This window comes from Panthera pardus, unplaced genomic scaffold, assembly GCF_024362965.1.
Source record: "Panthera pardus isolate Hobbes unplaced genomic scaffold, ASM2436296v1 HiC_scaffold_20, whole genome shotgun sequence".
Lineage (NCBI taxonomy): Eukaryota > Metazoa > Chordata > Mammalia > Carnivora > Felidae > Panthera > Panthera pardus.
Genome location: NW_026526766.1, coordinates 76,449,366 through 76,473,653, shown reverse-complemented (window position 1 = coordinate 76,473,653; position 24,288 = coordinate 76,449,366). Strand labels below are relative to the sequence as shown.

Here is a 24,288-nt window from a genome sequence, read left to right as displayed (position 1 = left end):
AGGTAAACTAGCTAGTTGTTGGAGAAGTATCATGCAAACCTCAGCATGTGACTCCAGATTCAGTGTTCTTTTCACAAATCCAGACTGTGTGATTATCGATTAGGTTAGAAAGACGAGGATCTGTCCATCCATCCACCCATTCATCAGCCATCCATTTATCCTGTCATTTTAATTTATGGTATTTGGAGAGCTTCATTTACCTCCCAACTAGGGCCTGATCTGATTGTATGAAGGAGTCCCAAGTGGGGCCTCATACTCGTTATTCTTCTGGGAGATAGCCCGTAGGTAAAGGCAGCCCCTTCTTTACTTTCCTCTCTGCAGACTTGCTATATCCTTCTGTTCCCTCTGCACTGATGACCCTCTCTGCTTTTTCTGCTGGTTTCCTCCCACTACCCCCTTTTGCATTGCAATCCTGTCTTTTTGCCTTTGTGCCATTCATCCATTTACAGTGCCCTCTGCCACACGGCCACTTGTTGAAATCTTGCCCATCCTTTAAGGCTCCGCCACAAAGAAACTTTCTAGATCCAGCCAGAAGTCATCTCCTCTCCTTTAAGCTTTCTACTTTGATTTATAGTTATTTATAGCATGCTTTTTCTCCATTCCTTGGCCCAAGCTCCCGAGGATAGAGTTCCTCAATGCCAGATCTCAGAAAAAGTTGGTTGACTAAATGAATCTTTAAAGTGAGCATGTATCTGCCTCTAGCAGATGCAGAGGTAATATATATTCAATGTAGAAAATGTAGAGGAAAATGAATCAGATCATGATTAAAATCACCTCCAATCCCACCATTTAAAGAGCACTATTCTTGATGTTGCAGTGTATTTTGTTGCAGTATATTTCTTCCCAGCCGTATACACGCATACTTATGTCTAAACAGAATCATAAGATTATCTATTTTCTATATAAACTTCTTGTCTGTCTCCGTCAGAAATGCAAACACCCTGAACGTTTGAAGGCTTTCTCTTCATTTGCATTCTCCAGGGCACCTAAACTTGAGCCAGATGTTAAGTAAATTTCTGTAGTGTTGTTATATGGGAATCAAGCCATCGCTGCTGTCCTCAGTTGGCATTTCTTCTCTCCGTCCTCTCCATGCCCATTTGAACTCAGATACAGGGACAACTCAGTTCAACTCAACACACATTTGTGGAGCCTTCTGCCCTGCATTCGGCCACTGTCTCAGGCACTCGGGTACACAAATGGCTCTGAAGTGTCCCTGTACTAGTGTCGAATAAGAGAGAGGTCAGCTGTATAAACACATTTTAACATAGGTAAATACCAAATGCTGCATAGATAAATAGCAAAGACCAAGACAGTGGTAAAATAGGATGCTATAATTATGTGTGTGAAGTAATATGTAACAAATGTAACTGGAATGCTTACTGAGGATCAAGATGAAGGTTAAAAACTACTTTGTGCTATTTTATTTAATTCTCAAAATAACTCTATGAGGTGTTTTATTTATTTCTATAATAGCAGAAAAATAGCTCTATTTCTATAATAGCAGCTGCTATTATTATCCTCATTTGACAGATGAAGAAACTGAGGCACAAATAAGGTAAAAAGTGTATCCAAAGACCCCCAGCTTGAGCACAGGGGAGCTGTTGTTCAAATTCAAGGAGTTGGTCTCTCAGGGTCTATGATATTATATAGCATGCAATACTTCCTCTTTATAGAAGCGTAAAGGAACTTCTAGCTCATATGGGGGTCATGGAAATCTTCTAGAGCAGGGGATAGGGTTGAGTAGGGAAGGCTCTCCCAGACTCTGAAGAAGCATTTTTAGTTGAGGCAACGAAATGATGTGTTATAAAATTAAACTGATTTCTCTTGGCCTTAAAAAAAAGGCATCTTCAAAGACATTGAATTAGGAAAGAGTACACTATATGTGGAGATTACATAAATATTTGATCAGATTTAATGTGTAAGTGCAGGGAAAGGAGTGAAGAGGGGTAAGGCAGAGGAGAAATTCAGGTGCTGGGCTCATGAAATTAGGTTTTATCCTGAGGGGAATCAGGAGCCATTGAAAGATTTTGAGCAAGGGAATGATGTGGTCAGATTTATAAGTTTGAAATTTAATCCTGGTAGCTATTTGCATGATGGTTGGAAGGAAGCCTGGAGGTAGGCATACCAGTTGGGGCCTTCTAGGTAGTCTCCACTGACTCCCTAAGATCCACTCTTCACCCTTTCCTCCTTGCGGAGGGCCCTGGAAGACTGACCTGTATGAATTGCTCTGCCTTGGGTGTTTGGTTGGAATTGGCCCATGGAAGGCACCTGCAAGAGATTAGCAGGTAGAAGGAGAGTGAGGTTGGAGCATTTATTACCCCACCACTCCCATGATGGGCCATGCCTTGTCAGTAGCTGGGTTATTCTACTGAAGGCCACAACTCCTGTCTGGCAACCCTTTCCTACAACTGTGGCTGTTTTGTGGTTTTATAAATACCCCTCCCCTTGCCCCTTTGGGCCTAGGGTGGTGACAGCTCCTTGCTGTTGTCAACCTTGAGGTGCTTCATCACTGGTTTACCTTAATCCTGTCTGTGTTGATTAATTTTATGCAATTTGACTTTGTTTAGAGGATGTCCAGAGAGCTGGTAGAACATTATTTCTGGATGTGTCTCTGAACGTGTTTCTAGAAGAGGCTAACATTTGAATCCGTAGACCAAGGAAAGGAGAAAGGCCTTTATCAATGCAGGCATCGCTCAACCTGTTGAGGGCTTGAACAGAACCAAAAGGTAGAGGAAGGACAATTTGCTCTCTGCTTGAGCCAGGATACCCCATCTTCTCCAGCCCTTGGGCATTAGCCCTTCCAGTTCTTGGGCCTTTGGACTCAGACTGAGAGATTTACACCATTGGCTCCCTTGGTTCTCAGGACTTTGGGTTTAGACTGGACTGTGCCACTAGCTCTCCTTCTTGAAGATGGCAGATTTGGGACTTCTTAGCCTCCATAACCATAGAAACGAACCCTTCGTAGTAAGTCTTTTTCTCTTATATAAATATATGTATATCCTGTTGCTTTTATTTCTCTGGAGGACCCTAATATACTTCCAAAGTCTTTGTAAACAGTCCCTTCTCAGCGACCTTACTGACTGTGTCTTCTCTTCTGTGATAAGACCCTTACTGGCACAAGGCCATTGGAAGTATTCCACAAGAGAGACGATAAAGGTCTGCATTAAGGCAACCATTGTAGACATGAAAGGAAGGGCGTGTGTTTGAGATATATTTCCTAAGCACTCAGCAGGACTTGCTGTGTAGAGATGACCCACCCCCGCCCCCATGAATTTTGGGACAGCTAATGGCAAGGATGATGGAAGTTAACATCTCTACCTTTCTCAACTCTTTGTACCTAGGCAGTGAGTTCATCTCACGTAATGTCTGCTTTCCCTCAGCGAAGCAAAGACCATCTGCAAACTCATCAGAAGCGCTCTCTGGCCTTCTGCGAATAATCTGCTGGAGGGTCAGCTGGAGCTGTGGAATCTGACGGAGGGTTAGTTAGCCACTTGGGAGATGTTACCAAGATGGCTGGTGATCAGAAGTGCTGCTTATTTTCATAATGACCTTCAGGAATTAAATAAAAATACAATGAGTGCCATAGATTAGGAAGAACAAGCCAATTAAAAGCACAACACGCCTTCGGGAATTTTTATTTCTTTTCCAGGAGGCTGAAAGGCATCTGTGGCTGCTGAGGCAGGATGGCGGTCTACCCAGAATCACTGATGAAGGCTGATCCGCTCACTTGGCTTTAGCGGGGTGGTTGAGGGGATTTGAGCCTATTGAATATTTCACGAGTTGCAGCCCATGGGGGGAGAACAGAGAAAGGTGAAAAGGCAATCCCTGTGTTTCTTTATGATTCCAATATAAAACCAGGCTATCCGAGGTGGGAGGGAGGCAGGCAGTGGAGTCAGCCTACCGCCGGAAGGCATGGCGCACCAATTCTCCTACTTTAATATCTGCTGTTTCGTTTTATATTCATCATGTCAGCATAATCTGCCTTTATGGGAATCGTCTTGGTTCCCAACCAAATGCGTTTAGTCCCCCTTTTGCTTTAAGTTTGATTGTAATGTGACTTGAAGACTTCAATGAAATGTTTATATGGAAGGGCTAGGGGAAGAGGTTGGGGAAAATGCAATTGGAAAATCAATCAGCGGGGAATTTCAGGAGCTGGCCTTGGTTATGCTAGTATTTCTTTGACCTGTTTTTAATGGACACAGGACTGGCGCTCTGATCAAGTGTACTTTGCTGATTCCTGACCGCATGCAGAAGAGAGTACACTGTGTCGCTAGGGACTCAAAGCCCTTAACCCTGTGTCTGAAGTACATTTCCAGCTGACATCCCACCACACTCCTACTTGCACATGCAGTGTTAGTACCCTGAAATACCCAACTGCCCAGCCCGTCTCCATGCCTCCTCGCTCTGAAGGCCAACAATATGCCCATTCTTTGCAACGTTCATGTCACCATGTTTTTAGAGTGGCTCCTTGTCTCTAAGCTAGGAGAGTCCTGTCCCACCTTCAGATTCCCAGTGGAGCTTACTTACTCTTTCTTTAATACTCTAGTGAGGTTAAACTCTACCTCCGTAATCTTATTATGGATATGTGTGTGTGCATGTATTCATCATTGGCAATTCAGTAATTTTTTCTTGAGCACTTGTTATGCGTTGCGCACTTTTAAAAGTACGTGAGATATGGCAGGAAATCCCTGCTCTCCTGGAGAGGCAGGCATTAAATACATGTTTAAGAAAATGCATAGGATTGGGGCACCTGGGTGGCTCAGTTGGTTTAGCATCCGACTCTTGATTTTGGCTCGGGTCATGATCCCGCAGTTTGTGGGATTGAGCCCCGTGTTAGGCTCTGTGCTATCAGCGTGGAGCCTACTTGGGATTCTCTGTCTCCCTGCCCCTCCCCCACTAGCGCTCATGTATGCTCTCTCTCTCAAATAGATAAACTTAGAAAATGCACAAGATTAATTTAAATAGTGATAAGTGCTATAACAAGTTTTTGTAAAGGGGATACCAGAGAGTGTGATGTGTGTAGAGAGAACTTTAGCTAAAACTGGCAGAGCCTCTCTGAACAGGTGTCACTTGGTCAGGGAGACTAACACCGAGGAGAAAGTGGTTTGCAGGGTCTGGGAGGAGAGTGTCAGACAGGCAGGAGAAAGAGTCCTTCTTTCCTGAGACAAGAGTAAGAGTAAGCCTTGTCTGTTTGAGTAACGGTTGTAAGTTTGCAGGGCTGGAGCACGTGAGGAGGGGATCGGTCAGAGTAATGCGCAGATTCTGGGCCACAATAAATGGAAAGTGTGTGCATGTGTGGGCAGGGAGATGCCAGATGGGCAGTGGGTAGAATTTCTGCCACTAAAGAAAGGACTGAGCTTCCTGAAGGCAAGATTATGCCTCATTTCACTCCATGTTCTGAACTACTAAAGTACTCACAATTGAGTAGGCCCTCAATAAAGTGTGTTGAATGAGTGAATAAACAAACACAAGCATGAATGAATGAATGAATGAATGAATGAATGAATGAGGGAATGAATGAATGAGGGAATGAATGAATGAGGGAATGAATGATCAGGCCTTCTGCTTCCGCCAAGGTGGTTTTCTCTTTGAGGCTCCATGGCCCTCCTCCCCGCCTCAGCAACAGCTTCCTTCCTTTGTAATAGAGTGAGTCCAGAGCTGATCTCTGTGATTCAATATTTACTGTGTTTCACACACTGTTATTATCATTTAACGTTTACTGTCTGCTGACTGTGCACTCATCGCTGTAGCAAACAAAGAGCTCAATCTAGTTTTGGTTCATGGGCTAATTTAGTCAAGGAAAAGGAGATGTTGTAAGAGCTTCCGGCATAGTAGAAATTGTGTGGACTGGAAGTCCACTGGGTCCATCTGGGCATGCATTCACCGGTGGCCTTAAGTGAGTGACTCACCCTCTGTGACCCTCCGTTTCCTAATCTGAACATGAGGCGGACAGGCTTCTTCAATGGTGGGATTTTGAGCACAGGCTGGGGAGGGAGAGCTCCAGGAGTGAAGAGTGCAGATTTCAGCCAGCCCTCCTTCACTGACTCTGCCTCCCCTGTCCCAGGCTGTGTCGATCAGATGTGGCACTGTAAGTGCCTGGTGGTCCATTGGCACGGGGGTCCTTTTTTTCTGGAGCTGCTGAATGAGAGGCAGCCATTTCCAGAGGCAGCTTGTAGCTCTGGGTTCTCTGGGCCTCTGGTTATAGGCTTTAATGCCCTGGGAGAAATACGAGTGAGGTACTGAGCAAGGCCATTTACCATGTCTTCACCTTGCCTCGGCCCAGCTGGCTGGCTGCCAGAGATGTTGCTGCCAGGGCTTCGGGTGCTGAGGCCAGGAGGTGGGGCGGTGTGTGGAGAGAAGGTGCTGGTAAGAGGCCCGCTTCACAGACTGGCCACCCAGCCAGCCTCTCCCGTGGCGCCCCACAGTGAGCTCTTAGGGTCCTTGTGATGGTCTCCAGCCCTGCTCAACTCTTAGTGCAGCCCAGGTAGGTTTTCACTTGGACTTGTAACTTCCTATGTTCTGGCCACCTTGTCTTTTACTTGGAATGAGGTGGGAGGCTGTTGAGGGTTTGGCGCTGAGGGCTGATGGGAGCTAACAGGTTCTGGCAGGGCTCCTCTGGTTTCTGTGTGGGAATGGACAGAAGAGCAGAGAGGCAAGAATGGAGTCCAGTTAGGAAGCGCTTTGTAGTAAGTCAGGCAAGAGAGGGTGGTACCTTGGCCCAGGTGGTTGCAAGAGAGGAGCCAAGAAGGGAAGGGACTTTGGGGTGGCTTTTGAAGGATTTCCTGGTGGACTGGAGGAGGAGAGGGAAAGGAAGCAAGCAGTCAAGGATGTCTCAAGGATTTTTTTTCAGAGCAGCTGAAGGGTAAATTAGATCCTGTGCCTGTTAATAATAATAATGATAATAAATATTAATAGCTGACTTTTTATAGTACTTATCAAGTGCCAGATGCTCTTCCCTAAGGACTGTTGATTGTGAACCTCAAGGAGTTAGTCTATGGGGGGTGGACGATGCAAGAATAATTCAGTAGAATTTGGTGAGCAAACATCATCTCTTCAAGGTGACTCTGTTTCCTTCAGTGTCGCCAGACATGGCGGGGGTTGTAGTGGGGCATAGGGAGAGCTGACTGGAAACGAAGTTCTAACTCTGTTTCCCCACCAACCCTCCTTAAGTGTGTGTGTGTGTGTCTACACACACGTATATGAGGTCTTTGGTGACTATGGGAATACGACCCCTAGGTCAGCTCTGTAGTGCAGAGCTCCAAGCTCCAGACATCATTACAGCTACTTGTCTACGATGGAGTGTTTCTGTCTCCTATGGTAACCCTCGCTTGAGTGAAGTCCTGGAACACTAGCAACCTTCCCCTTTCTTCATAAGACACCCTGATAGGCCTTTGTCCTTCTAGGACATTTCCAGGGACATATTCCCTCTAGTAGGCAACATTATGAAAAGATTGTATGATCTTGGTACAAGGACACTTCTTTTAAGCAATCTCTACACCAAAGCGGGGGCTCAAACTCACAACCCCAGGTTCGAGAGTCGCATGCTCTACTGCCTGAGCCAGCCAGGTGCCTCCAGTACAAGGACACTTCCTGAAAGCTAATGCTGTCACCCTTCTTATTTAATAAGAGGCTATGTTGGTACTGAATGGAAGTACTATTAAAATAATAATTTAGAGGTCAGGTGACTGTAGCTTGCTAGGAGGTTCTAACTTCCCCTTGGTCATAGGAGAACATTAGTGTAGGGCAGTGACTTTTGAAGTATTTTTAAGTCATGGAAACTTTGTCCCAACACTCCCTTGCTGGGGGTGCAGTATATACACTAGCAAAAAATGGGGCTTCTCTGACTGAAGCAGGAGAAATAGGCTCAGAACAACCCACTTGCCAAGCTCCTTTCCTATAAAGAGTAATTCTGAGGCACCCAGGCTGGGCCACATGTTCTCTTGGGCCTTTCCAGCTCTGGGGTTCTGCAGTGATGCCCTGACGCTTCCAACTCAGCTTTTAAAGAATTCACACTCTAAACACCTGCTCTTCTCATGGATGGAGATGTCTTCCCTTCATCGTCTTCTAGTTCCATGGCCTCAGGAGAATGTAAACTCTTGAATCTCTTGCTTAGATTGATTCTGCTCACTTTGATTGAATGGACGGAATTGCCTTATCATGGATGGTGCTATACACAAGGACCTCAGACAGACCGGGTTCAAATTCTGTCTCTTACACTTTGTGGCTTAGGGAGATTCTTGGCCACGGTTGACCACGTACAAATGGAAGCGATGGTGTCCGGCTCATAGATTTGACGGATGGAAAGGCATCCAAAGTAGGTGCCTTCTGATCTCCTGAACATGTGTGGCTCTTTCCCTCCCTGGAAAACCGAGGCCCAGGCAATGCCGCTCACCCAGCGCCTTTGGTCTTGTCTTACAGAGATGTCTGGCACGGCGGCGGACATCTCGCTGGTGCACTGGAGACAGCAATGGCTCGAGAATGGCACCTTGTATTTCCACGTCTCCATGAGCAGTGCCGGGCAGCTGGCCCGGGCCACGGCGCCCACGCTCCAGGAGCCTTCAGAGATTGTAGAGGAGCAGATGCACATTCTCCACATTTCTGTGATGGTGAGTGAGGGGGAATGCCGTAAGGTGCTAGGGGATGGAGAGGGTGAGGTGGGGAGACTGTGGAGGGAGGCCGGGGTTGCCAGTGGCAGGTGGAAGAAATTGGCTGAGTGCAAGAGGTTAGAATGATAAACAGAAGGTCAGGTGAATTCTGTGGTGTCACTTGGACTGATGCATACCCATCCATCATCTGTCAGCTGTGACAAACTAATTGTGCTTCAGAGAAGAGAATAAAGGGTCTCCAGCTCCTTGGCCTTTTGGCCGACATCTCTGGGAATAGCTGTTTAACATCTGTCACGTGCTTGGCCTGTTCCACCGAGGGCTGAGGTTCAGTGCTCCAAAATACAACTGGCCTTTCCAGGAATGACTGAACAAACAAAATCGGAACAGAATTGGAGCAGGGCTGCCCTTTCCCAAGTGCCTTTCATAGGCCAGGTGCTTTGACCCTCACAATACCCTCTGCAGTGTAGATCGTACATGGTGACCCTTGGCGCTGGGCTAGGCTTAGCCACAGTCACACGTCGAAGCCCCTCCATTACCCTCCTGCTGTAGTTGCGAATATTGAGTTGCGGGGGCAGAGAAACTTTACCCAAGGTCACATAGCTGGTAAGAGACAGAGATGCTCTTGGGCACTCGAACCCCTAAGCATGTCTGACTACAAAGCCTGAACTATGTCCTCCACACTATTTCTCTCAGTGCAAGAATTTATTGACTGTCCAAGCGTGTGTCAAGCACTGTGCAGGGCACACTTAAGGACATTATCTCATTGCATTCTCACCAAGAATGCGTGGAGTCAGGCATGTCACCTCCATGTGAGAGATGAAGTTACGGGCACAGAGAGGTGAAGTGGCCTTCCATCTCTGTCAGCCCTATGACCTGGAGCTCTTGGAGTCTGCTCTCTCTTCAGAGAAGGCTGTTAGGGCTTAAATCACTTGAATGGTGGTCTAAAATGTATGTAGGCTCATATTAATGGTTTCTTCAAAAAGCTGTAGTTAATGGCTCTGCATGGTAGATAGGAAAAAACAAATTCATTATGCAGAATGTACAGGGTCTAATTGGCTCAAGAAGAGATCTGATAATAGCTACAAGTGACATCCCCATAGTGCTTTTCACTCTTCAAGCCATTATTTTCTCTTGTAGCACGGCTCTGCCGAATGCATAAGGATAGGAGATGTGATTCCCAATCTACACGTGAGAAAGGTATGGCTCAGAGAGGTGAAGAATTTGGCATAAGGCCACTCAGCAAAGCAGCACTACCGTGCACTCCTGTATTTTCCATTCAACAGTCAGCAACATTTATTGAGAATCTGTACTGGGGACAGACCTTTGCTCTTGGTCTCCAGTCTCCTGGTTCCTCTTCACCTAACACTGTGCATTAGACATTCTGATTAGGGCTGAGTAAGAGCTTGGAAGTTTTCTCTTTTTGGAAAAACACACACATACCCCAGCCAGACAGCAGTGTTAATTTTGGACCTAACGCATGCTTATCACGTGGAAAAACAAATCAAGGCCTTTGTGTTATTCACGGAATGAGTGCGATAGACTTTTCCCATATATATATTTTGCAAATGATGCAGCCACATGCCAAGCCAAGTGAGTGCCTGCATGCTAACTTTGGGGTGCAAGTGTTTCAGGGTACTTGCTCAAGAGTTCACGGGGCATGAGACACCATCTGATGCTAAGAAGACTCGAGGGGGCGTGACTTACTTTTTTCGTGTTGGAGAGTGAGACTCCGTTTTTGATTAATATTTATTAAGCATTTTCTGGGTTTGGCCTCACGTTTACTTGTCTACATCCTTTCCATAGCCCAGTAACCTAGATGGTATAATCTCAATTATAAATGAGCCCTGAATGGACGTTCTCTGCTTCCAGGTTCAGTGTTACTTCCACTAAATCACACTCTGTCTCCAAGGACTGTAGGTGTTCTTCACCCTTTTATTCTGCTCAGTGAGTTCAGCTTGGAAAGGAGAAATCACCAAGACCCACACGAATCTGGAATTCAAGATGTGGCTGGCAGAGTAGGCCCTGTGGAGGTTGGCACAATCCAGATCTTCCCTGCCCTCACACTAATGTGGCCCAAGGCTACCACCTTGTGGTCCCGCCAGTTCTTTTCCACCTTCAGGGCTCCAAAATCTGGATCTTTCCTGTCCTCACCTTACTCTCTTCAGGAGATAGAGTCATGTCCAGGAAACCTTGAACCCCAAGACATTTGTTGATGGCAGCCCGGCTTCTCTGAGGTGAGGTAGGGTGACGTGGAGGTTCATAAGCACAGGTTCCAGAGCCCGAGTGCCTGGGCGTAAAGTCCTGCTGTGCCGCTTAGCACTCTGGATGATTTTGGACAAAGTTTTAAATTCCTCTGTGCCTTGTTTTTGTCATCTGTAAACGAGGCTTCCACCAATACTTACTGTGTACGTACACCGACCACTTGTATCAGAGGGCTTGGCACCTAAGACCATTAGCTCTTATTCTTAGGGGTTCTTTCTTTCTTTCTTTCTTTTTCTTTCTTTTTTTTTTTTTTTTTGAATTTTACTGTCAAATTGGTTTCCATACAACACCCAGTGCTCATCCCAACAGGTGCCCTCCTCAATGCCCATTACCCATCCTGCTATCCCTCCCACCCCGCCCCCCCACCGCCATCAACCCTCAGTTTATTCTCAGTTTTTAAGAGTCTCTTATGGTTTGCCTCCTTCCCTCTCTAACTTTTTTTTTCCTTCCCTTCCCCCATGGTCTTCTGTCAAGTTTCTCAGGATCCACATAAGAGTGGAAACATATGGTATCTGTCTTTCTCTGTATGATTTATTTCACTTAGCATAACACTCTCCAGTTCCATCCACGTTGCTACAGAAGGCCATATTTCATTCTTTTTCATTGCCTCATAGTGTTCCATTGTGTGTATAAACCACAATTTCTTTATCCATTCATCAGTTGATGGACATTTAGGCTCTTTCCATAATTTGGCTATTGTTGAAAGTGCTGCTGTAAACATTCGGGTACAAGTCTTAGGGGCACTTTCATTGAAAACTTTAAGATGTGTTGATTTAATATACCTTTTATTGAATGAAATATACCATTCATTTCATAAATGGATAAACTGAGGTCCACATATAGGCTACAAGTCATCCAGGATCCCCCAGACAGGCAGTGGAGCTTGGCCTGGACAGCACACCTCTCTTTGGCTTAGACTCTTACCTGTCCTTGCTGGTCTGGCCACAGTTCAGCAAGAACAAAAAGAATGTTTGCTTTCCTGTCCCCTAAACAACCATTCAAAATAGCATTCACAGTGGCTAAAGTCTGTTTTCCCATTTCTTAATGAGAAACTGGAGATGCAGTGAGTTTAACTGACTTCTAAGGCTGTGTGGTTAACAGGAATGCAGTTCTGGGGAGTAGGCTTTTCCCAAGATTCTAAACTCAAGTCACATGGTTACTCATGACAGGATGGCTCCTGGTCTATCAAATTTTGCATTGTTTCTGTCTTTGGTGAAGATCTGAAATCGTTTGTGAGAAGATCCAAATAATTCTAGGGTCAATGTCCTCCATTCTCTTTTCTCAGGACAAGCGTCCTGCCCACTCATGTAGGGTAACCAGCTCCAGCTCAGTCATTAGAACCTGCTACAGTTCATGCCTTCTGGAATGGAACCAGCATGCTCTGAGTTTGTTAAGACCTGAGCCTGAGATATTAATAAACTCAGTAGCTATTTGATGTGATTTGGTCACCCAAAGATTAAACGGGAAAACCAGTATTTCACCCTATGTAGGCTGATTCCAGAGCCTCCACCCTTACTCTGCATACTAGACTGCCATTTCTCTTCTCTCTGCATCAGCTGTTGGCTTAAATTTATAAGACCTTATGGGCAGATTCATGCACAGACTCCTCCTTGTGTGGAATCTGTGGGTAGATTAAAGGGGGCGGGGGTTTGACTTGGAAGTCAACTCCAATACTGAATAGTATCTCTGTTGCTAGCTTTATGACTTTGGCCAAATCAAAATCATCATTGGTGAAACTGGGATAATGTTCCATAATTCTGAGAGTTTTTCTAGGTACCGAATGCAGCTACATGTGCCAGTGTCCTGCACCATGAAATTAATGGCTGCCACCATTGAGGACTTTCTGTATGACAGGCACAGTCTAGCCGCAGCACATGGGTTATTCCATTTAATTGTTCTAACACTCTGTAGGATAGATACTGTTATTTCCCTCATTCTCCCACCATTTATACGGGTGGACCACAGTGAAGGGGTGGTTATAAGGGCCCAATACCCCGGTCCATGGCAGGACAGACCTTTCTAAGTGTTTGAGCTATCTGGCACTCGACGGAGTAAGGGGTAGTCAGTTCTTTGTCTCTGGGGGTAGGAAAGCAAAGGGTAGAAGCCCTAGTCATCAGGATTTTGAGAGAAATAATACTTAAATTAGATGACTAGTGTGGTTCTCTCACACTTATAAGATCTATAATTCTATGGCATAATAATATATAGAAAAATACTTTGAGGATTATAAAATGCCACATAAATCTAAGGAATTATTATTCCCATTCTCAATCAGAAGCTTTGTTTAAAGGATTTGTGTGATTTGGGGATAATTCTTTTTAAAGCTTTCTGTGAAAAATGACTTTAGATCATTTCCCCAACCATTGCATTTATTCATTCACAGCATATCATGCATTCCTTAGTTCATTGATTTAATCACTCAATCATGCAGTGGTTTCCTTGCCTGCTAAACCTAACAATGAAAATCCTATCTGCAAGAAAATAAGAGAAAAGAAAAAAAAAAAACCTTTGAAAAAGTCAACCACAAGCTCAGAATGAGCCAACTATATGGACTCCGATTGTCGAAAGTGGTAAGAGTGGCTCCACATTTTATTTTTTTAATGTATTTTTTCATTAACGTTTGTAATGTTTATTTATTTTTGAGGAGGGGAAGGGGCACAGAGAGAGGGAGACCCACAATCCGAAGCAGGCTCCAGGCTCTGAGCTGTCAGCACAGAGCCCGACCCGGGGCTCGAACTCACAAACCAACTGAGTTACCAGGCACCCCTGTTTCCACATTTTAAGTTGTGTTAATGAAAGACTAGTGCTCTGAATAACTAGTTTTAGAGGTTCTAGATGAGACCTGAAACAATGTGTTTACTTTTGGGGATCCCACGCTCAGAGAAACAACGATTAGAAAAGTTATGAGAAAATAGTTAAAATAGTGAAGGATCTGAAAATAACAATGTTTTAATTTTTTTTTTTTTAACGTTTACTTATTATTGAGAGACAGAGAGAGACAGAGCGTGAGCAGAGGAGGGGCAGAGAGAGAGGGAGACGCAGAATCTGAAGCAGGCATCCAGGCTCTGAGCTGTCAGCCCAGAGCCTGATGCGGGGCTCGAACTCACAAACTGTGAGATCATGACCTGAGCCGAAGTCGGGCGCTTAGCCAACTGAGCCCCCAAGGCACCCCTGAAAATAACAGTGTTAATAAGCATGGTTTAAACACTTCGTGTTGTATTGTCACGTGTATTTGACTCACTCAATTCTCTACACAATCCCAATTCAGCAGATATCCTGTTGAACTCCTGTTCTACTTTCGAGAACATGCAGGCACAGAGAATATAACTAATGTGCAAGAACTGTGGATTGGGGTCCCCAGGTTCCTGTTCTGGCTCCATTACTGACTTCCTAGCTGGTAACGTAGGCATCTTTCCTCCCTCTGCTTCCATTTCCTCTTCTGGAATGGGGTGAGGATGGAAGTAACTGCCTGAGGGCGTTGTTGTAAGATGACTCACATAAGGCACATACGGCTAGAGCCTGACACATAGCCGGGTCTTCCTAAGTGTTAGGACTCTGCCCTTTATTCGCGTATTAGTTTCCGAGGATTGCCGTAACAAAGTGCATGGACTGAGTGACCTAACATGTGTTGTGTCGCACTTCTGGAGGCTAGATTTCTGAGATCAAGGTGTGGGCAGGGCCACACTTCTTCTGAAGGCACTAGGGGAAATATCCGTTCCAGCTTCTTGTAGTTCCTTGGCTTATGACAGCGTAGCTCTGATTTTTACGTGGCATTCTCACTGTGTGTGTGTCTCTCTCTGCATCCACATTTTTCCACTTTTTATGAGGATGCCAGTTATATTGGGTGGGGCCCACCATAATGACCTTGTTGTAACTTGCTTACCTCCATAAAGTCCCAGTCTCCTCTCCATATAAGGTCATGTTCTGAGGTATTGGGCATTAGGAGTCCTACGTATATTTTGTGTGTATGGGGGGGGGGGGACGGATTTCACCAATAACAAGTGCCATTGCTGTGTTATTTATAAGTGATATTATTGAAGAAAGCCCAGGGCAGCCAGGACAGGGGAAACCAGGCCATTACAGACTGCAGGTACCAAAAGCCTTTGGACAGAAAGTAGAGTAGTGAGGAAAACATCCTAAGGGGGATTATTTTAAAAGGAAAGGTGACAATGATATAGCGGCAGAAAAAAAACACGCGATACATACAGCCGTGAAGCTGTGGCCTGGGACTCGGGTGTCGCAGCCCTCACACTCATTTGCTCCCTGACCGTAGGCACACACTTCCCTTCTTGGCCTTAAGAACCCCATCTATAAGTTGAGATCATCAAGCGTTTATCAGTTGCAGGACATGATGAGATTGGGCAATACAGATACACCATGTACATTTTTATGTACTTATGTACATGTATTTATGTACATGAATCCCGTTTATTTTTTAAGAAAGCAGAATTTTAAAAATCACAGATGCATGCATTAAGTTTTAAAAATTCAAGCCACATGAACCTGGTAGCTCAGGTTTGACTTGCCTCAACAACAAGGATGTACTAAAAGCATGTAGGGTCTGTAGCTAGGCTTACGGGATGGTGAGAAGGATAAGCCATGGCTTCCGTCTATAGGACATGTGACTTATCTCCCACAGCATTTAGGGATGCAGCATAGTGAAGTAGAAAGAACATAGTCTGGTGTCAGGAGCCTGGGTTTCAAGCTGAGCGTCTTCCTCATAGCAGCTATGGAGGTCTGGATGTTTTCACCTCTCTGAGTTTCTTGGTTGGTCATTTGTAAAAGTGGAATTAAGATTGAAATCATGGCATTGAACTGAGACAATGCCCATGAAAGGATTTGGCTAGGTTTCCGCAGAAGCGATGGAGCTATAAAATATGGTTGGAATGTTGGAGCCCAAAGCACCTTAGACCTTGCAGAATCCAACTTTTCTAGATGAGTCAGCTGGCACACGTTTGTTCTACAGACAAATCGCTCTGAATCTTGGTGACTGACCAAACAGTGCTTTCTTGCTCACATGCCTTCCGTGTTGGCAGCTGTGGTCTCTGTGGCTCAGCTCCGCATGTCTTCTCATTCTGCAGTGTTGGCCGAAGGGGAGCCCCAGCCTGAGACCTTTGGTCTCCATGGCAGAGGGAATGAGCAAAAGAACTGGTGGAAATCGAGGACGCTTCTTCAAGCTAGTGCTCAGACAGGGGGTTCTCTCATGTTCTGTGGCCAGGGCCAAAGCACATGTGTGGCCCAACCCAAAGCCAATGGCAGAGGTATATAGTCCTTTACAGAGAATGGGCATGTGGACGGTTGCATACGGCAGCAGACTGAACCCCACCTTCATTTTGTGGGTGGAGAGAATGAGGCTAGAAAAAGGATGTTCTCCATCCGGATTACCCCGTCTGTCTGGGCCGACAGTCAAGCCCAGAAAGAAAATCCTGGAGATGGCAAGAGGCAACCTAGACAGGGGAACAGAGGCAGTTGGGATGCAGGATAGGACTGTGTATAAGAAAAAATAATCTGAAAAATATGAGGCAGAGGGAGGCAGAGAGAAACACAGACAAGAAAAATAGACATCTGCAAATATTCATGGAGTAGCTCTTCTATGTTAGGTGTATAGAAACTACCGGAGACAGAGAGGGAAACTGAGAAAAAGGGAGCTGATGATAATGAGAGAGATGTAGAAAAATACAAGGAAATTGGCAGGAATGGACTGGTAAGGAGTTAGCAGTAGAAGCAGAGACAGGGGAAGAGGATGCAGAATAAAAGGCAGGGAGGAAGGAACCACACAGAGGTGGAGGTGGAGGGGCAGATAGAACCCAAGCCCAAGACAAAGTGGTAGAAGGGTCCTGGGGTGAGGAGGGGGATGAGGAGGAAGTCAGGGGCTGAGAGGGACAGAAGGCCTCCTGCACGACACGGAGGGGGGCACTGGAACAGTGGATCTGAGAAGAAGCAGCAGAGGAAAAGGTGGAAAAGAGAAGGGAGAGGGGAGATCTAGAGACAGCAGAGAAGCATGGCAGGGGCAGGAAGGGCAGCAGGCAGGTTGACAGAGTTGAGGGGGATGTTCTCTTGGTGACCACTCTCCACCTTTACACTCCGGCTTGTTGTTGCACATTTCATTTTGCTTCAAGAACCTGAAGCTTCTGGAGCACCTGGGTGGCTCAGTTGGTTACATTTCTGACTTCGGCTCAGGTCATGATCTCATGCTTTGTGGGTTTGAGCCCCACGTCGGGCTCTGTGCTGACAGCTTGGAGCCTGGAGCCTGCCTCAGATTCTGTGTCTCAGTCTCTCTCTGCCCCTCCCCTGCCTGTGCTCTGTCTTTCTGTCTCTCAAAAATAAATAAACATTAAAAAAGGAAAAAAAGAACCTGAAGCTTCTGTGTGTGCAGTATTCTAACAACACAGAATGAATGCACATGTGCTGTGTGGTATTCACATTGTATACTCCCCTTCCCCCATGCCCTGAGTCAGCCCACGGTGAAAACGTCCAGTGAACTTGGGGTTGGACACAATAGAGCTTCAAGACCCACCTTCAGTTAGTTCCCCTTCCTCCCCCTCCCAGTCCTCAGAAGACAACTTGGTTTGGTGGAGGTCCAAACATACGTTTGGACAGACAGATGTTGGTTCAGAGTATGACTCTCTTATTTCTGCTTGTCTCAGGCACATTCCTGAACTTCTCTGATTGTTACTGTCTCCTGAATCTACAGTGAGGCTGTGGACCTCTCATTCATGGGGCTGAGGGGAGAAGACACATGGAATGTCTCAGCACAGTGCTCAGAGAACATCCCTTCTTTTCTTTTGCCCTTTAAAATATTTCTCCCTAATTCACACTCATGCTTGACCTTCACAAACATCCTTTGAGCTAAGTTGGGCAGGAGTTATTAAGAATATTGACTCTGGGGGCGCCTGGATGGCTCAGTTGGCTGAGCGTCCAACTTCGGCTCGTGATCTCATGGTTTGTGAGTTTGAGCCCCGCGTCGGGCCCCGTGCTGACAGCTCAGAGCCTGGAGCCTGCTTCAGATTCTGTGTCTCCCTGTCTCTCTGCCCTTCCCCTGCTTGTGTTCTGTCTCTCTTTCTCTGTCTCAAAAAATAAACATTTGAAAACATTTTTTAAAAAAAGAATATTGACTCTGAAATAGTGACATAAATAATAGACTAAATGAATGGGATAGAAGACATAGCTCTTTCTTGCAATAGAATCCCAACTGATAAATAAATGTAGAAGGAAAGAGGGAAGTAGAAGATCACCATTAGACAGTCACTACTGTTAAAATTACTACTGACAAGATCCACTGATATATACGAATAATAAAGGGTGAAACTTCAAGAGGAAGCAGGATATTTGCGGAATCTCAAAGTATCCCCCCCAATATTTATTAATTATGAAAGGAAAATGGTGGTTTATAGTAGAGAATCTAGTAGATAAGTAGTATCAGCTTCTCGGGCTGCCGTAACAAATTGTGACAAAGTGGGGGGCTGTTGAAACAACAGAAATTTATTCTGTCACAGTTTTGGAGGCCAAAAATCCAAAATCAAGGTTTCAGTAGGACTGTGCTCTCTCAGCGGCTCTAGGGGATAATCTGTTCCTTGCCTCTTCTAGTTTATGGAAGGTGTTCTGTGGCTCGGGACTACATACATACATACATAAATACTCCTGCATACATAACTCCACATCTTTGCCTTAGTCTTTGTATCACCTTCTTCTCTATGTCCTCTCTTCTGTATGTCTCTCGTGAGGACATGAGTTATTGGCTTCAGAGCCCTCCTGGGTAATTCAGCATGATCTTCTTCTGCAAGATCTTAACTTAATTACATCTGCAAAGATCTTTTTTTGTTTGTTTGTTTTCTTTTCCCAAATAAGGTAGCATTGACTGGTTCTGGGGACTAGGACGGGGACCTATCATTTTTTGGGTCTACCATTCAACCCACTACCTCACTTTAACCAAGTGATCCAGGTTACCACCACCAGGAATAAGACAGATCGACATCATGAATCCTCTGCTAGGATGCACTGAGAAGGGTACAATGCCGTTCCTGATGCTTGTGCAAAATGTGTACCCTCATTGTAATTGTGAGAATACAATTAGGCACACCCCAAAGTGAGCGACATTCTATGACATAATTGGCCAGCACTCTTCAAAAGTGTCAAAATCATGAAAGATAGGAAAGGCTGAGGGATTGTCACGGATAGGACTGGGCAGACATAGAATCTAAATGCCACATGGGATCCTGGACCAAAAGAGGAACATTGGTGGAAAACATAGTAAAATCCATATAAGGTCTGTAGTCTTGTTAATGTATTATAACATTTATTTCCTGGTTTTGATTATTCTTTTATATGTGATTTTAACTTTGGAGGAAACTGAGTAAATAGTATACAGGAACTCTTCTGTACCAGCTTTGTAACTTCTCGTGAGTCTATATTCAAAATAACAGGTTTATAAAGTTTTTTTTTTTAACATTCATTTTTGAGAGAGCACAAGTCGGGGAGAGAGAGGGGGGCACAGAATCCAGAGCAGGTTTCAGGTTCTGGGCTTTCAGCACAGAGCCCAACGTGGGGCTTGAACTCATGAGCTGCGATCACAACCTGAGCTGAAGTTGGACACTTAACCAACTGAGCCACCCAGGTGCCCCTGTATTCAAAATAAAAGGTTTAAAAACAAAGAGAGTGTGGAGTCTGGAGCAGGATTGCCTGGGTCAGAATCCTGGCCTTATCATTTAACTGCCACTTAACTGCCGTTGGTTAAGTTACTGCTCTGTGTCTGTTTCCCCCATTAAAAATGGTAATACTGATAGTTTCTACCTCATGGAATTAAAATGAGGTAACGTGGACTGTATGCAAATGCTAAGTCATCAGTTTCATTGATATTGTTACTATTATTGATCTTGTTTGACAAACGATAAAACCTCCGATGAGGGAGTTAAGATAACTCGTCTCTAAGATCACACGGCTGGTGCCTGAGCCCTGAATCAAACTTAAGTTTCTGATTCCAGGGGCACCTGGCTGGCTCACTTGGTAGATCATGTGACTCTTGATCTCAGGGTCCTCAGTCTGAGTCCCACAGTGGGTGTAGAGTTTACTTAAAAAAAACTTCTGGTGATGCCTGGGTGGCTCCGTCGGTTAAGCGTCCGACTTCGGCTCAGGTCATGATCTCTCAATTCATGGGTTCGGGCCCCGTTGTCGGGCTCTGTGCTGACAGCTCAGAGCTTGGAACCTGCTTTGGATTCTGTGTCTCCCTCTCTCTCCTGTTCCCCTCCCCACTTGTGCTTTTTCTCTGTCTCTTAAAAATAAATAAATGTTAAAAAAAAAAATTTCTGGTTCCAAGTGATCTCTCGTAAGACATTTCTTCTGCTACCAGAGCAAAGATGGGTAAGGACCTCTCCTGGGGCCCATCTCCTTAACCATCTGGTCCCACATCCCTGTGTGTCGGTCAGACGGGCCTGACTCTGGACTGTGGAAGATGGCAGCCACTTCTTCCTCATCATAAGTGCTTAGAAGTGAGGAAAGCAGAAATTTCCAACTTAATTCTCAAAAAAAAAAAAAAAAAAATCCGCAAGACAACCTCAGCCCCTTTAAAACACAGGGAGTCCAGTGCCCTCGTTGAGAGTGAAAACAAATATGGAAACTAAGCCTGTAGGTCTCAGAGTGACTCAGTGTCGTGTGTCAGGTCAGTGCCAGAAATGGCCTTGCCGGCTAGACTGCACGAATGCGCACTTGTGCGTATGTGTCTGTGTGGGTGGGTGGTCCCCGCCTCACTACACTTTCTAGACGTCCCCCAGCTGTGATCTGTACTCAGCAGAAGGCCTCCGGCTCATGCTGTGGGAGCCATAAACATATAGGTTGCACACAGCTATATTTCACTTCATTGTGGTAATCATCCTGTCTGCACATCCGCCGATACAGTCAAACAATTACCCAATTCAAACTTCTGCTGCTAATGTTCCCCAGCTCAAGGGCGTCTTTAATAGCAAAATAATACTTGTTTTTTCTTCCTTCCCTCTCTGTTTTTTCCTAATCTCTCCCCGATGAGACATAACATTAATTACAGCAGTTAACGGAAATTCTGTCTCCATTACTGCCTGCCACCTTTTCTATCTTGCCTTCCGCCTCCAAAAATTCCTCTCTTGAATGAAGGGGGGAGGTTTATGCAGATGTGCGATTGTATTTATTTACCTTTTCTCTGCTTACCTCCTTTGTGCTGAATTTTAAGCCACGCAGAATCAGTGTCTTCGCTGGGGTGTGTGTGCGTGAGTGTGAGCGCGTGTATGTGGTTCCTGTGCGCCTGCTTCATAATCTAGCTGTCATTTTGAGCTAATTGTGTTGTTTCCTCTTGTGTGGAAGGAAATCTTATCTGTTTTGGATTAAAATTCAATGAAGGTCATAACGGCTGGAAAACTTACCAGACTGCTGCAATTAATGTTCATTTGGCTTTGATAAATTGGAACGTTCCCCTCAATAGGACTGGAGTGGATTTCAGAAGCAATAATTCTTCCATTAACTCAATGATTCCGCCTGCGATGGAGGACCTTGTCCTGCTTTTGTTTGTCATCTGTCACTTGGAGGGGCCGGGCATATGTCGGCGATGATTTATCGTGATTGCAGCGCCTCGTTGTATCAAAGCATTTAAAATCACCAATTATTTTTGCCCCCTCTAAGTTGCTTGGTTAAACAAAAGGTGAGGTTGGAATTAAGGTAGAAGAAAAAAAAAAATCTGTGTCCCTGTTTCCATTCCTGGGTTTCCACAGTTGTGGGGTTATTACAAGTTCCTTTCTTGTTTGTCTTTGTTTTTAAAAAAATTTTTTTTTAATGTTTATTTATTTTTGAGACAGAGAGAGACAGAGCATGAACGGGGGAGGGTCAGAGAGAGGGAGACACAGAATCCGAAACAGGCTCTGGGCTCTGAGCTGTCAGCACAGGGGCCCGATGCGGGGCTTGAACTCACGGACCACAAGATCGTGACCTGAGCCGAAGTTGGCGCTCAACTGACTGAGCAACCCAGGCGCCCCTGTCTTTGTTTTTTTAAATATTTTTAGTGTTTATTTTATTTTGAGAGACAGAGAGAGAGAGACAGAGAGAGACAGAGCAGGATTGGGGGAAGGGTGTCGAGAGAGGGAGACACAGATTCCGAAGCAGGCTCCAGGCTCTGAGCTGTCAGCCCAGAGCCCAACACGGGGCCGGAACCCACGAACTGTGAGATCATGACATGAGCCAAAGTTGGACGCTTAACCACCCAGGCGCCCCTACAAGTTCCTTTCAAGGACCAGGTGAAAGTGAATATGTCATAGGAATAATACAGAGCACTGATTATTTTATGTGTATTGTTTTGCTTTCTAAAGCAGTTGTTTAGGGTGTTTTGTCCATGTCACCTGGGAAGAGACTGAAGTCCATAGATGATAAGCATTTTCTGCAACATAAACAGCATAAGAATGGAAGCCCGGTATCTGGATTCTAAAGCTCTTGCATTACCCTCATACATTAGGATTTTTACAAATTGCTTCTTATTAAGCCGTGCTATTTACTGCCCATATTTCACTAGGTGTGGAGCAAGATCTCCTTCCTACTTAAGAATTACCTGGGATGTCGGGGCACGTGAGTGGCTCAGTTGGGGCACCTGGATGGCGTCAGTGTCAGCAAAATAAATAAATAACTAAACATAAATATATATATATATATATATATATATATATATATATATATATATATATATAGAATTACTTGCAGTGTTTGTTTAAAACACAGTTTCCTGGACTCTGCACCAGGTATGCTGGATCTGAAGTCCTGGTGGGGGTTCCAGGAAATCTACATTACGGAAAACTCTGCAGCTGGTGTCTGTGGATAGCGAAGGTGGAGGAGGATCCCTATCCTGAAGCTCCCTGAGACCAGCAGGGAGAAAGTCACAGCCTTGACCCGCTCGTGTAAAACATGATTTAATTCTTCTGAAACCCTGCTGGGCGGGCATCACTGTCTCCATTTTGTAGATTTAAATATTGAGGTCTATCAGGTTAAGTGGTCTTGCCCAAGGTCACACAGCTAGGGAGAGACCCGATTGGGATCTAGACCCTGTGTTTGCCTTGCTGACTAGAACGCTCCTGCTCTCACTGAGCACCCCCATCTCATCTGCTTCTGTCTTTGTCTGGCTCTGTCTGTAGCCTCCCTTGTCTAAAATCCTGCAGGGGCATCAGCTAGAGTGGCTCTAGGCTTTTCCCATGGACACCCTCTTCGGTTCCTGTTTTATTACTGTCCTTATGTGTCCTGATGTTCCCCTAATGAAGCATCCAGAGGCCTGCCCTATCTTGGCCTTCCTTAATAGGGAGTGAAATATGTTGGTGTCTGTGCCAGGGGCTTTGTTTAGATGGTTCACAGAGCTACCCAAGCCCTCCCTTGGGGGGATGTGGATTAGCCCCTCCCTCCCATCGTTGCAGATAATCTCAGGTAAAGGAAGCTTACCCACAGGGCGGGTCTGCACCGTTACAATCATTACAGCAGCATGGCTGAAGGGAGAGAACAGCTGGACCTGTTTCTGCCAGCCTTTGGCTAACTGTGTGATCTTGGGCTAGCTACTTGCCCTCTCTGAGCCTTGAGGTAAAACAGGTGTAACAATGGTACCTCCTCTACAAAATCATTGCCACGAATGGAAGCGTCCGTGCTGTGTGCAAGCTTGGTATCTGATAAATAGAAATTTCTTAATAGATTATAGCTATTCTTGGGGCGCCTGGGTTAGATTATAGCTATTCTTGGGGCGCCTGGGTGGCTTGGTCGGTTAAGCATCCGACTTCGGCTCAGGTCATGATCTCACGGTTCATGAGTTCGAGCCCCGCGTCGGGCTCTGTACTGACAGCTCAGAGCCTGGAGCCTGTTTCGGATTCTGTGTCTCCCTCTCTCTCTGCCCCTCCCCTGTTCATGCTCTGTCTCTCTCTGTCTCAAAAATAAATAAACGTTAAAAAAAATAAAAAAAAATAGATTATAGCTATTCTTAATTTTTTTTAAGTGTTTATTTTTAAGAGACAGAGTGCGAGGAGGGTAGGGGTGGAGAGAGAGGGAGACACAGAATCTGAAGCAGGCTCCAGGCTCCGAGCTGTCAGCACAGAGCCCGACATGGGGCTTGAACTCACAAACCTGTGAAATCATGACCTGAGCCGAAGTCTGACGCTCAGCCAGGGGAGCCACCCAGGCGCCCCTGTAGCTATTCTCAAAGCTCAAGCACTGTTGACCCACTAACATTAACAGAACGTGTTCCCATTTAACATTTCATTAAAACCTCCTGACTGTATATTAAGTAGGTGTTCTTTTTAACGTCCTTTTATAGCTGAGCCTCAGAGAAGGGCCTTGCTTAGAGTCACATAGCTGGTGAGTGCCAGAAAAAGGACTTCCTGAATCTCTGACAGAAATGCATATGTGGGGCCGGTGGTGGACATTCGCCTGAAGTTTGTAG

General features: G+C 45.3%; 1 protein-coding gene across 4 annotated transcripts in view; it reads left to right on the top strand.

Annotated features, from left to right (window-relative positions):
* ASTN2 (astrotactin 2) overlaps positions 1-24,288 on the top strand; it is an 874,248-nt gene that overhangs the window by 118,775 nt on the left and 731,185 nt on the right. For all 4 annotated transcript variants that reach the window (XM_019454036.2, XM_019454034.2, XM_019454035.2 and 1 more), the window contains exon 2: positions 8,419-8,606. In XM_019454036.2, coding sequence (XP_019309581.2) covers positions 8,419-8,606 — 188 coding nt within the window. The remainder of the gene's footprint in view (positions 1-8,418; positions 8,607-24,288) is intronic.